Genomic DNA, 14,026 nt, shown 5'->3' with positions numbered 1-14,026 from the left:
TTTATCATGTTAAAATCCAATTGAAGCTACTGCAAAGTTTTCCAAAGATTCTACAAAGCAAATATTGAAAAATAATTAAGAATGAAAAGACATGGGAGTCCATGATAAATATGGGGAGATGAACGGTTACTAGGTCTAGAAATATATCCCACCTGCTTCACCAGGATCCTCACCATCAGCTGCTGTAGAACAATGAAAGAGAAAGTTTGTCAGCTGTGGTTGCATCATGCAGTTATAATAGTCTTATAATAACCAGCAGTAAACATAACAAAACATTCATACAATATATTAAAACTTTTTTCTTCTGCTCAAAATTGAATTAAGGCATATTCACAAGTAATCTAAATTCTATTTTCTCTCTAACATGCTTTTTAAACATGCATGTGAACGTCATGGTTTTATTACTAGAAATGAAAAAATAAGATGTTGTCTATATATAAATTAGATCAGCCGAAGATTTCAGCATTACAGAATTGGCTACAGTTGGTAAGAAGGTTGTTATTCTTGTGCAAGTTCGTGGAATTTTAAAGGCAGCTAACTTGCATCTAACAAACAATAAATATACTTGGGAAATCTAACTGGGAAATCCTATAGATTCATAAAATATTGCCATTGTTGTTCGTACAATATGGTTTTACTTCAGGTCATGCAAATTCTAAATGAAGTGTAAAGACTATGTTTAGTCTGCCTTGTTTGTTAAATTGTATGCTTCATTCTGTTTAGGTTATTAACGATGTCCTCATCAGAATGATATGTACTGCCAGACAAATGTTTTTGGACACTTGGAGTCTATGGTTTATTACAGGTTAAGTACTATAAGTGAAACGGACCACAGTAAAAAAATTAAAAAATCAAATCGTATTAAACAAATGAGAAAAAAAAACACTTTTTTACATTGGTTGAACAAACTCTAAACCTTATATTAAAGAATGAAGATTTGTTTTTCCACTTGACTTTAACAGCCATGGAGAAGTGTACACAAATGACCTGCACCAGTTGGCATTATAGTCTTGACCTTTACTTCATTTTCCAACTTCTTCAAATAGTTCAAAATATTACTGGAGTATTGACAATGAGCACAAAAATACCCCTACAGAGGCAACATTTATTTGGGGACAAGAGGGGGAAATGGACAGGACTGGTGACCAAAACCACTTGGTCACTTATTCGCCAGCTGAGTGTGGACAGAAAGCATAAGAAATTTGGGTACCGCTCTACAATAAGGTTCCCTTTGGCTACTTGTAAATGGTAGTAACTCCTCAATAAAAAGAAAACAGTGTTATAACTTTGTAAATTATTAATAGAATATTTTAAACAAGTATAACAACCTAATTAATAACCAGATTACAAATCATTCATAAACCGTTTATATGGGTGGTCTTATTGTAAAGTGGCACCGAAATGTATTTACCCTGGGCTCACCCTGTTCTTCTCCCCAGCATCAGCTTTTAAATATACTGGGGAAGACAACCCCCCCTACCCCACTCCCCTCCCCCCCGCCCTACCCCACTCTCCCCCCCCCCCCCCGCCACCCCCCCCCAGTCAGGACAACTAGCAGCCACCAACTGCCTCTTGTCAGCATCCCGTTAAGGTGGTTTACAGAAACCATGGTCTGTCTGCGTGGTGCTGATTGGTGACTGCTACAGTACATGATTCCTGGTTGGTCATCACACCAAAATATATATTTATATATTTAATGAAGAGAGATGGTCAGTTTACAAATATCACTTTCCAAATACATTATATTGATCACATTGCATCAGTGCCAGTGACAATGGATTCAAATTGGTTCACTTTTGGCCACCCAGCTAAACATTCCCTCTGGAGACTTGGATACCTTTGGATCCTTAATTTCAAGACAAGCAGAATGCTCCTGTAATGTATGTGTAGCATTGAATTTTTTTTATTTTTGCTGATGTTATTTGATGTTTTCAACAGTTAAGTTACTCCATAACTCCACACTTCTGCATGTTTATTTGGAAACCAACATTATAATATACATCCAAATATAGATGATGTACACAAGAAAAGAGAATCAAATATTTCTCTGTAAAATAAATAGAATAATTGAGTTGGATGCCAATAATTTTGTCCGCAAAAGTGATGCCTGCCACATCAACTTGTTTTCTAAATGTTTTCTTCATGTTCTACATATTCCCTGACTTAGGATCTCCGCCATACAAAAAATCATATTCAAATTATATTTTGAAATATGGCAATACACACTATAACCAGTAATCTGTGGGCTAGTAATCAGATGATGCTAGCATAATTAGTTCCTAGCAGTTAGGTCCCCTAGTTTATGGATATTTTAAGATATTCATATTTTTACCATGCCATCGTTAGTGCACAGAATAAGAATTTTGCTGAATGACTAGTCTAGAACCTTTTAATGAACGCTCTGAGCAATTTTTTAAGTTTTCTGTGATGCATATACTGCTTTGGAAAAAATTAGGAGACCACCGAAAAAATTTCAGTTTCACGCATTTCTCAATGGGTTTGTGCCTGTATAAAACATACATCTTTTTGCTAACTCCAGCCTGCCTCTTCCCTGCTTCTGATTGATGAAGGACTTCTTCCTTGCTTTATGGGTCTGCAGACCTGCTTCAAGGAGACTGTTATGAATTGCTCAATACGCCACTTAACGTTTCCCATTTTTGAAGGTCACTTGCAGTCATCCTTCAACTTCAACATGGCACTACCGGATAAGTTGACGGTCATCTCTGGCATTACAAAGTCATTTCTGCCCTTTATCTGGCTGGTTTCTGGTCATTCCCAGTGTCTCCTGCTTCACCTTGTTCTTGTGTACTGCTGTCTTAGAACCTTTTTGAGCCTGGAAACAGCCTCAGAGTAGAGCCTTCTACAAGCAAAACAAGGATTAAATGAGGATTTTAAAAAGCTGATTTAAAAAAAGTATATAGAATGGTCTCATTTTTTCCAGAGCTGTAATTAGCACTACCTGATTCTCTCAGCCACCTTTCAAATAAAGGTTAATAACTTGATAAAACACTTGAATGGAATGAAATGAAGAAAAAGGTGGTAGAAAATGGCAGAAACTATGAAAAGTTTGGGAGCATTTCAACTCAATCTCAAGTTGCAGTTGAATCTCAAGCAGTTTCTACAGTTTTCTATCAGTCCTCTCTTCCTGAAGTTTACCGCCATGTTTTTACATGAGCTCTGTAAACACTCTTTAAGACAATTGCATTCATTGTTGTTGGACTCACTCTTAGCCCATGTGGCAAGAAATTAAACAATTGCACTTTACCAAATATCACATAATTTAAACTCAAAATTTAAAAATTGCATTGTTTCATCAACAAAGTATGTCAAACTATACAGTATGAGTTTATTACTTTTTTGCATATATACCCTATTTTATTATATGTTGCCTGAGGTTAAAATGTATCCAAGGCAGAAGCTATACATCATTGATGAATTATTGTAATGGTCACGGAGGGGCAAAAAACATACAAATACAGTGGGAAAAATACCCCTGTATCCACGATTTCAGTAACTTCGGTTACAGTTACACATGGTTTACCGGCACCCGATTAATACGAAAAAAAAGGAAAATTCCAGAAATAAACGGTTCTTAAGTTTCAAACCATACCAAGTGAATACAGGCTGTAACATGGTGAAATCTGCCTCATGCCTCTTCTCCCTTTGTCCCCAAACCCACGCCTCTCAGCAGAACTCCAGTCCAGTCCAGTCTGCCTCTAGTGTTTTCGCTGATCACATTCATTGCCCTGTTATTGCAGTGTATGTATCATAAAATATATAAAAAGAATGATATTCATTGCCCTTGATACATTTTTTCATTGCTTGTCTCTTGAGAATTAGGCAATAATGACAGAATCCCTTTCAATCGAGAGTATACTACTGTACAGTACTGTATAATAATGTACAGTATACTTATTACTGTATTTAATGTTGCTATTGTATTACTGTCCATAATTTATCAAATGAACCTTTGCCATATGTATGCACAAAAATCATGTAAGGCCCAGGACAGCTCTGTGGTGTGTGGATCACGGCTGCGGCGCAGATCTGCGCATTTGTCCACACTGCCCACATTACAGAGGTGGCAATTTCAGGTCCAGAAAGTAAAAATCCAGACCATGATTTACTTTCAACCAACCAGTTGCGCATAAAGAGTCACAGTCACAGAGTACTCATCCTCATCTGGTTGGTTGAAAGTAAATCATGGTCTGGATTTTTACTTTCTGGACCTGAAATTGTCACCTCTGTCACGTTGCTGCTGCAGTGCTGCTACTACAAACCAGATAATAGAATATTTCACTTCATTAAAATATAAATTTAATTTATGTTTAGTTTAGACAGACAGTTAAGAAGTGTGCGCTCATCTGAAAACTGTGCTTCACCTACTGTTCTTATCAAATTAATATAATTATAGCCTATATTTGAATTTTCTGCTACACACGTAGCCTCAACTTTCTCCTCCAATAACCTGCAGTTGGAAAATGATTAAAATAATTAATATTTATATTTTTTCATGTCTATGACATGTAGCCTAGACACTGAAACTATAATGATAGGTGTCAGTTACGCAATTTTGCTGGTATGATGTCAGAATGAATATGAACGCATCTTTTAGATAAATTTCTGCTGAGAACCACTTATTGTCACGTCCAGCTCGTACGATCCTCCTGTGTGCCACGCCCCCCAGATTACTCACGTGTTCTTTCCCGATTGTACCCATCTGTGTCTGATTATTTTCAATCAGTCCTGTGTATTTCAGTCCTTTGTCTGTCATTGATGTTAGTTGGCGTTCGATGTTTCCCTCTCCCAGTCCCTTGATTAAACCCCTAGTTTTGCCCCGTATTTGCCTGTCTGCCTGCTCCTTTCACGCCTGTCCGCACGATCGCCGCTTCCCGCAAACGCGATCATCACACTTATCACACACAGAAAAATTAGACGCCACTCCAACATACTAGATGACAAGCCTCTGCCAGGAGGTGTAAGCCACACCTGGGATGCGTGTCGCACGCAGGCACTGTGGCTGCTATAACTCGTTAACACTGGCGTTGAAATGAAATTAATACTTTCCACAGCTACAACACACATGCCATGCAGCCAGTGTGTCACGGCTTTATAGACGAGTTGTGTGGATGGGCCCCCAGCATCCGCAATTTCAGCCAACCAAGGAAGGTCTTAGAACGCGTCACCCCCAGATACAGGAGGACTACTGCATACATCAGGTAATCACAGTTACTGGGTCAGTCACATTGCATCATGCAAGGCAATGCAGAAATAGTCATCGTATCAAATGCACTTATGGCAGTTTAAAACATTTTGCAAATTCTTAAATGTCAATATTGCTGTTAATTTATCTAGCACTTAATTTTTTTCATTAGACCATAAATACCCTATTTTCAAATAAATGCATATTTTTTGACTGCAATGATTTGTCAGCAAGTGGCTATAAAATTTGTAACCAACATTTTACTTGCCTGTTTAAGCTGTTTAACATTTTACTTGCCTGTTTAAGGCTTAAATATGTGGCAAAATAAGATTGTTCTTTGAACTTTAAGTGAAAGATCACGTGTCACTGCTAATTTTGTTTATTAACATTTGACGTGGCCGATAATCCTTTTATCTAGCAATTATAATCTTTCTTTTCACGCAGACTACCACAAACTATGTCTAATGAAAAGTCTGATCATGGGCTATAAATGGTTCGGTGGGCGGTGTGGTGTCCTGACACCTCCAACGTAATGGATTCATCTTCCTCTTTGTTTTTGAGTTAGCAAGTTCTCCCCAAGCTTGCTTCTATTTATTCTAATTACTCCAGTTACGTCCAGCAGTCTGCAAAAGACATGCACTTCAAATGAAGGAATGACTAAATTGGGCAAAGTATGAAAATGTGTGAGGGCCTTACAAAGGGGGTCGAATCTCACTCTAGCTAAGCTAGGCAAAGTGCTAGCCAAAATGTCAGCCGCACGTAAAACAGCTTGTGCGTTTGGTGATGTTTGTTGAGCTCTGTTTAAACACTTTTCCATTTGAAATTACCATTCTACACTCACTCCCCTTGTGTAGCTAGTTAGTATCGTGACCAGTAGTTTATCTGCATGTAAGAACCCACTGGCAAGAAGGAAAAAAGGTCGTGAATTGAGCGTGGGGGTGGGGCTGTGGGGTGACATTTCTCTCTGATTTGTTGAGTATTTCGATGGCTCAGCTGGAAGGAAAGCCAGGCTGCAGCACACGAAAACTGAACGTGCTTGACATAATTACGTACAAAACTTTATTAACTGAAGGTGCCAGAATGCCATCCAAAACAGTCCAGTCCACATTAACCCCTCTCTCCAGGCCCCTGACCAGGATAAGCAGTTAAATGGATGCATAAATCCGTTTAAACATGCAATCTTCTCAATGCATTCAAACTATTTAATTTTCTAAACTGACAAACTTTAAAAACGGGTCTTATACTAACTAGCGATAAAGTTTACAAGTGATGCTATTGTACAGTGTCTCTGTGTATCAGTGTCTTCATAGTTTATTTAGTGCACATGTAAAACTTGCCTAAATTGTCAGAGGTCAGAGATTATCTGTGAGTGAGAGGAATGCACTCCTCCGGCTTGCTGTGCTCCTGCATGGGATGGTTATGGATTTGCCTCCAACCTGTATGCTTTTGTCCGAGTTTGTATATTTTTTTTGAACAATAATAATAAATGCCTTCATGAAAAGACATATAACATATGTAAAATATATATAACAAATATCCCTGTTATGACACTATCAGTATACTGGGTGTCAATATCAGCCAATGTATCTGGAGTATAACCTGCAACACCCATTTTAATTAGAAATTATAATTCAATAACGAAAACTTTCATATAATTTTTTATAGATCATAGAGGTAGTCACATGTCTTGTGTGATATTGTCAACAGGATGTCAGAAGGAGTAACTAAATATCTGAAAAGACATACATCTGCTATCCGTAACATAAGTGGCATCTAAATATTGTATGGGAGACAGAACACTATCCTACTGCTGACATTTGCTGTGATTACATTTGTGCTGACAGCACTAACCACTAATATTAACTTAAGAACAAGGATTTATCTATAAACAGAATGGAAACGTATGCTAAGTCATGTAAGGATGGGAGGTCAGCTGCAGAAGATAAGATTATAAGATTTCAAGCTTCTGGGGGAGTAATGATAGGATAGACTGGGGATACTTATGCCATTGATTGGGGCTTCCATATTCTCTGTTTATCCACCTTCACAGAAATAGAAACCAACAAAATACTCACATACAAAAGCTTCATCAGCTACCGACATGAAGCAGGGGCCCTTGGTCTCACTTGCATCTGTTTGGCAGTCTTCCCCTGCAAAAATATAAGAGATAAAACCCCTTTGCTACCACCATTAAATAAATGACGAGGGGTTCCTCATTTACCAGGGGACAGAATAGCATAAAATAACAGGTTAACCTTCCTGGTGAAATATTTATATTCCTAAAGATCAATACATTCATAATAAAAAATTTATGACAGCAAAAACCTATTTCACCCCACAGTCCTGTACTAGAGGAGGAGTTGGAAGACGGATAGTTTCCTTTCATGTGTTACTTTAAACATTGCAAACATTTAGAAGTGTATTGAGGACTTATAAATATATATAGTTTTCAGATATACATGCAGTTTGTATTAAGAATGTACATTCTTGAGAAATCACCTAAAAACGAGTCCTTGAAAAGTGTCAAATGTGTATTAATGTGACAGCAAACCCAAAAAGCCCCAGAAATAGTATGAATTTTTCGTTTTTACTTTTTATACTCCACATAAGAAAAGATAACCTCCAAAGTATTATACAAGATTTTAAAACGTTTCCATTACCATTGCTGTCTATGCTGTACACAGCAACATTTAAATCGAAAACCACTATGATCGTTTTGGCTTCTGGTCACAGAGGGGATGGGGGAGGGGTGTCGCACACAACAGAACCACCACAAGATCAGACAGTAATTTTCAGGCTTTTATTCCCAACAAATTCTCTCTCTGACAGAAAATTTTCCAACTGCTGCAAGATTTCTTCTTGCAGTACAGGTTTGCAATGTTCCGAACTTTTTTTTTTCTAATATTGTTTTATGTGATCAGTGTTTCCATGAAACATTTGAGAAAGGGGTACCTATCAAAACCAGATAACATAATTCTTCCAAATGTAAATACAACCAACACTGAACATTGCAGTATAATACTGTCCTGTCAAAAGCTAAGTGCATAAAAAATTATAAAAAGTAGACTGGTTTATGAATAACTGCATTGTGCAAGAAAAAGAACTGCATTTGTAAACATCTCACTTAGTCATGATTGTTGACAACACACACACAGTACAAGAAGTTTTTTTGAGTGATATATTTACATCCAAATATGAAAAATATGGCCAAGTAACCAATGTGTGACACATATAAAATACTAAATACATGACAAAGGAAAAAACTGCAAAGAATGATATTCATATGTATCGAAATATGTGAGCTTTTCTTAAATACTGCTAATACTACTACCAGTATGGCTCAAGAGTTTATAAATGACAGCAAACAGTCGCCAAGCATCTGGATATTTTCACATTTTTAATGCCAAAAGCTACATAAACCATAAATATTTCACTGAGGAAAAAACCCCAAACCCCAAAAGCTGATCCTTTGCTAGTTCAGCTGAATCATCTTCAGCCCAAAGCTCAAGTTCATTGTGCCATCTGCAAAAGAAGCATTAATACACACCACAATGGAATGTCTGGAGTGGTTAGTGGTCACGTAATGTCAGGAAACACGAAAGCCTAGCTTAATGTATCAGCATTAACAGTCTGGAGGCCTTTTTGCTAAAAATACTTTAGCATTTTGGAACACTTTAGCATAAAGTAAATTAAATCCAAAGTGAAATCCAAAGGCATGGGATTCTATTATTTCGCAAACATTATGTAAACTGTTAATGAAGCAATCGATGAAAATGAATCAATAACAAACTTTGTAGATTAAACCTCAAGACACCCAAAGCTAACACATATTGTATGAAAACAAGGATTATACTGTTTTCCCCATAGTATCAGGTAGGTGTGGAAGAAATGAGACTTCAAATTCCATAAGTGGTATAATTACCGTGCAGTGATTGGCTGATTGAACAACTTACTAATAACCTGTGGTCCAGAGTGCTATCTACAATCTCTGCTTTTAAGTCAAGGCTTAAGACATACCTCTTTAGCCAGTCCTTTGGATAGTAAAATCCCCTTTTTTTAAGGTGAATGATAATCTGGAGGTTCATGGTCATTTGAGATTAAAGGTGAAAGGGGGGATCGGTGCTGTCGTCCTGCCACTTTCGCTGATCACTTAAGCTGTGGACGGTAGTTTGGCTTGATGCCAAAACCCCTGGAAACCCTCATGTCTGTGCTTCCTTCTCTCTTTTAGCCAGGCTGCCATAGTTACTTTAGTCCTGCCGGAGGTTAGGTTAGGTGTAGGGCAATAACTCTTCTCCATCTTCTCTCTTCCGAGCTGATCCTGAGCCGACACTACACTGCTTGAACCCTCACCTGCAGTCCTTGGAGATAATCACATGAAACCAACTGGGACTTTTAAATCTATATGGACTGAAATTAACGTCAATACAGTTTCATGCTCCCCGGTCACCCAGAGGAGGACGGGGTCCCCTTCCGAGTCTAGGTTCCTCTCAAGGTTTCTTCCTGCTAGAGGGAGTTTTCATTGCTACTGTCGCCTCAGACTTGCTTGGTGGGGTTCAGGCCGGTTACATGTAAAGTGCAGTGTTACAATGACTGCTACTAAAAGCGCTATATAAATAAATTGAATTGAATTAATCTCACCACTATGTTGAAGTATTGTTTCTCTGAGAAAAAAAACAGTCTTAAGAAAAACTTAAGTTACATTTCCCAATGAACCTGAAGGACTTCCAGACAAAATTCGACAGATAAAAACACAGTAACAAGCTCAAACGGAAATGCCAGAGCAGACGTTCAGAGCATGCAAATTAATACAGAAAGTGACACTGTGAATATCAATCTAATCATTGTGTTTGCTAACAAAAATACATTTTTTTGATTCTATGTTATTCAGCATATTTATTCCCATGGCACAAATTAAGATTAGGAGTGCATACGAAAATAATAAATATAATAATTTAGAAAACTTATGCTCATTGTTCAAAAATTGACTGAGACTAAATATCTGAAATATATGTAATTGAACACTGCAACTGAGCAATGAAAAAAGAGATATTTCATTTACCTAATACAAATCTGTGTTTCGTTGTTGGTAAATATCATTTTCACTTATCTTCTACATTTCCTGTTGAGGGTAATTGAGTGCAAAAGAATTTTCATTATTAGCAGGAGATACTTAGTATCATGCACCACTTAAACTCTGAGTGTCAAATTCATTCAGAATTCATTCACAATATACTAAGTCTAAGCTAAGGCTGGAAATGTACTTTGTAGGAGTGGCAGAACCTCTGCTTTTGGCAAATTATGTCATCCTTGCGGCCTCATCTGAATGCGATGACTGAGACATGCTTTTTTGTAAGTTGGAAAGGAGTGAGAATTGGCCTGGATGAAAATCAGCACCTCCATATCTCATTCCATGGTACTCGCTTAGAAAAGAGTGGGTTGCTCCTTTTTGGCAAGGGGTAAGAATGGACAAGTTTAAGTACCTCATAATACTGATGGCAAGGAAAGATATGACATTGCAGAAACAATAGCGTCAACAGCAGCGATTCAATCTACCAGGACATATATCATCATAATTAAACAATAACATATGAGAAGGAGTGCGGTTGTACTCTGATATATCACGGCTGTGATTCGGCCACAGGCTGACTGCTGAAGACAATCACAGCCGTGATATACTGGAACACAACCACATGATTTTGACTATGTTACTGCTTTCATATGACAGTTTGGAGTAGCAAATTGGGGAGATCATGAGGTGGACAGTAAAGTTCATTTATTAGCAGACTCATTGCATGATCTTTAAAAGCACTAACATAACGAGCGAGAATAAACTCACTTCTACACACAGACAGGGGAGCCTTTATGAACACAAAAGTGGATACAGGCAATAGAGAGTGGAACAAGTCATACTTTTGAAAACATCATTTTTCAGTTCAGCAGCTTATAAAAACTTAAAATCCGAAACAGATAAAAATAAATCCAACAAAATGGAATACATATGAACCTTTATTTTACGATCAGTTCTGCCTACGTTCATTTTTGAAACCAGTGGAAATGCAGGCAGGTTCTCAAAGAGCAAGAACCGGCCCAGCACAGGCTCCGTGTTGGTGGACATGAGGCATATGTAACGGTTTTTAGATACACCTGTAAAGTGGAGGGATGCAGCTGATGTGAAATGTCAGAGTGCTGATAGAACGCCTCTTGTCCAATCAGATTTCTTGGTCGGAACTAAGTGTTGTGTAACCTGAGATACGCGATCAAAATAATGAGGTTAAAATTATAAGAGACTAAAATAAGGTTCCAGCACAGGACCCTGAGGATTTGTGATATGGGTTGAGGATTCAAGTGCACATGTAAAACTGATTCAAGAAAGTACTCAAAGCTGTTGTTTGATCAAATTAAACCATGTGAAGTTTAAGAATAACCCCTGTACTTTTCCCATGGTAAACATTTTTCACCACCTTGTGACTTGTGTACTGAGGCACTTCTTGGGGATTATTAAGATACTTATATATTAGGGCTACAACGGTACACATATTCATCCTGTGTCTTAAGGTAATTCATTTTTGGTTAGGAATGCACAATGAAATGAATACATACATTTATTGACATGGGCATAATCTAAATTCACAAGTAGATGTTGAACAGGGAAAAATTATCCTAACTGAGTTGGTTATGGCTAATGCTAGTTACAGTCAGTCATACTGGTAAAGTGAGAGCTGAAAAACCCTCCCACACCACTTATATCGGCGGTTTGGGAATATTCTGGTTTCCAGTTATTCTCACCAACACTGAAGAGAACAGTTGATAAGAGTAGTTTTGGGAAACAGATCCAACATGCTAACTCATTTGAGACATCAGCATCTGAATGTGTGAATGACTACAGCAGGGCAGAAACAGCCTCTGCAAGTTAGCCTCTTCACAGCATTTAAGGCACTTTTGCCAGGAAAATATAACCAGATGTTTGTTGCTTTGGATATATATGGCTGTACTTGATAGTAAAGAATAAGGGATTTAAACAGGATTTAGTTCATTGATTGTTATGATGCAGTCTTCATTTAGAATCTTTTTTTTTTTTTACTTATTTTTATAATGCACAAATAACTGTCTTGTTATTCAGATACATTGACAGATACACTGCCTTTTAATGGGTTTACAACTCTTCTTAACTGTCTTTGCACTCTTAATAAAAAAAATTCCAAAACAAATTGTTTTCCTGCTATACCAAAATCGCACCAAACCTTGAACCCAAAACTAAGGTGTGTACTCAACCGTGAATGTTGTATATCAATCATGTACAGAAGAGAAGTTTGAACAGAAGAACCCAAAGCAATAATATAATCAACGGCATAATAGAAAGTTTGACATGGGGGGGATGGCAGAATTGAATAATATACAGTAAACACAAAGGTCTTTTTATGGGGGGGTGAATTAAGCCAAATTTGGATACATATCCCCTGTCAGACTCATTCCAACGCCCCTGAATATAGCAGTACAGGTTGTGGCTACTGTTCATTTAGATTTTTGTAATCAGTGACAGGGTGGGGAGCACAAGCTAGTATATGCAGGTGGGGATATCATACCCCCCCTTTACGACTTATGACTTCACCATCTGTACTCCTCACAGGGGATTATCCGTTATCTGTGACAAAGACCATCTGCACTGGAAACATTCCACTTAGCCACCCATACACAGTTGGAACAGAAAAAAAAAAACGCATTCGTTATTCCGAATATCCTCTGGTTCTCAACATAACATTAAACCTCTTCAGCTGCTCAACATGCTATGATCATGTATGAAAACCAATGTTCATTATGCACGCCAATCCAAAACTGTGCATGAACTGGTTTATAGTAGTCCTTCTGAAACTTATATCGAAGGGCTTAGTACAACTTTACCGTACAATTACCTCATAATTGTGATGCATTTAAGAAATGTGTGCTTATTTCATACGAAAGTAGGAAATTTTCAGATTAGTAAGCACCACTGAATAACATCCAAATTTCTCAAGTGACTTTTGAAAATTGAATTAAGGCAGTGAATCTCTAGCATACAGTCTAGGGAATTTCCTGAGATACTTTTAATATCCTGTGTACATCCCTGATACAGCTGCACATCATAGTTGAGTGATGTCATGCACAGATGTCACCATGGTTATACACGTCGAGAGCTGAAATCCTTGAGCAAAGATTTAAAATGCATCAATCAGACATATTATAAATCATGAAGGCATAATTTTAAAATTGAGCTATATATTTGGGGACAAAGTGGAGAGTTGAAGGTTGTTGGACATCATTAGGCTTATTTGGTCTACATTAACATTTAAGAGGATATGAAAAACATAACAGAAAGACCGGCAAACCTAAAGAAGCACTCAAAACAAAGGCTGCGTAAATTCAGATAAACATGACAATCATCTATCCAATGTCTGTAACCGTAAATCCTAATCAGGGTTGTGGGGGGTCTGAACACCATCCCAGGGGCTAAGGGTGCAAGGCAGTGAACAACCCAGGATGGGGCACCAACCCATCACAGGGCACACTCACACACCATCCACACACACACACACATGCACACCTAAGGGCAATTTGGTAACAAAGGTTACAGTGGAATATATACTCATGAAGTACTGAACATGCTTTGTTGTGGAACAGATGTAGGTGCACAAAATACAGGCCTTAATTACAATGTCAATAGATTCATCCAAACATTACAGTTTCTTGCAATTCTGTTTTTCAATAACAGAAAAGCACATTAATAAATGAAAATATCACTGGAAACATTCTATTTGCATTCTTCTAGAGAATATTATTAAACTCTTT

At 37.6% G+C, this 14,026-nt stretch overlaps 1 protein-coding gene across 1 annotated transcript in view; it reads right to left on the bottom strand.

The window, feature by feature from the left end:
* LOC125725646 (EGF-like repeat and discoidin I-like domain-containing protein 3) overlaps positions 1–14,026 on the bottom strand; it is an 80,645-nt gene that overhangs the window by 56,075 nt on the left and 10,544 nt on the right. The window contains exons 2-3 of the mRNA XM_049002517.1: positions 7,279–7,353; positions 153–182 (exon numbers count right to left, since the gene is read on the bottom strand). Of these exons, the coding sequence (XP_048858474.1) occupies positions 153–182; positions 7,279–7,353 (105 nt within the window). The remainder of the gene's footprint in view (positions 1–152; positions 183–7,278; positions 7,354–14,026) is intronic.

Source organism: Brienomyrus brachyistius, chromosome 2 (genome assembly GCF_023856365.1).
Source record: "Brienomyrus brachyistius isolate T26 chromosome 2, BBRACH_0.4, whole genome shotgun sequence".
Lineage (NCBI taxonomy): Eukaryota > Metazoa > Chordata > Actinopteri > Osteoglossiformes > Mormyridae > Brienomyrus > Brienomyrus brachyistius.
The sequence above is the reverse complement of the archived record's forward strand: the minus strand, read 5'-3'. Positions and strand labels throughout refer to the sequence as shown.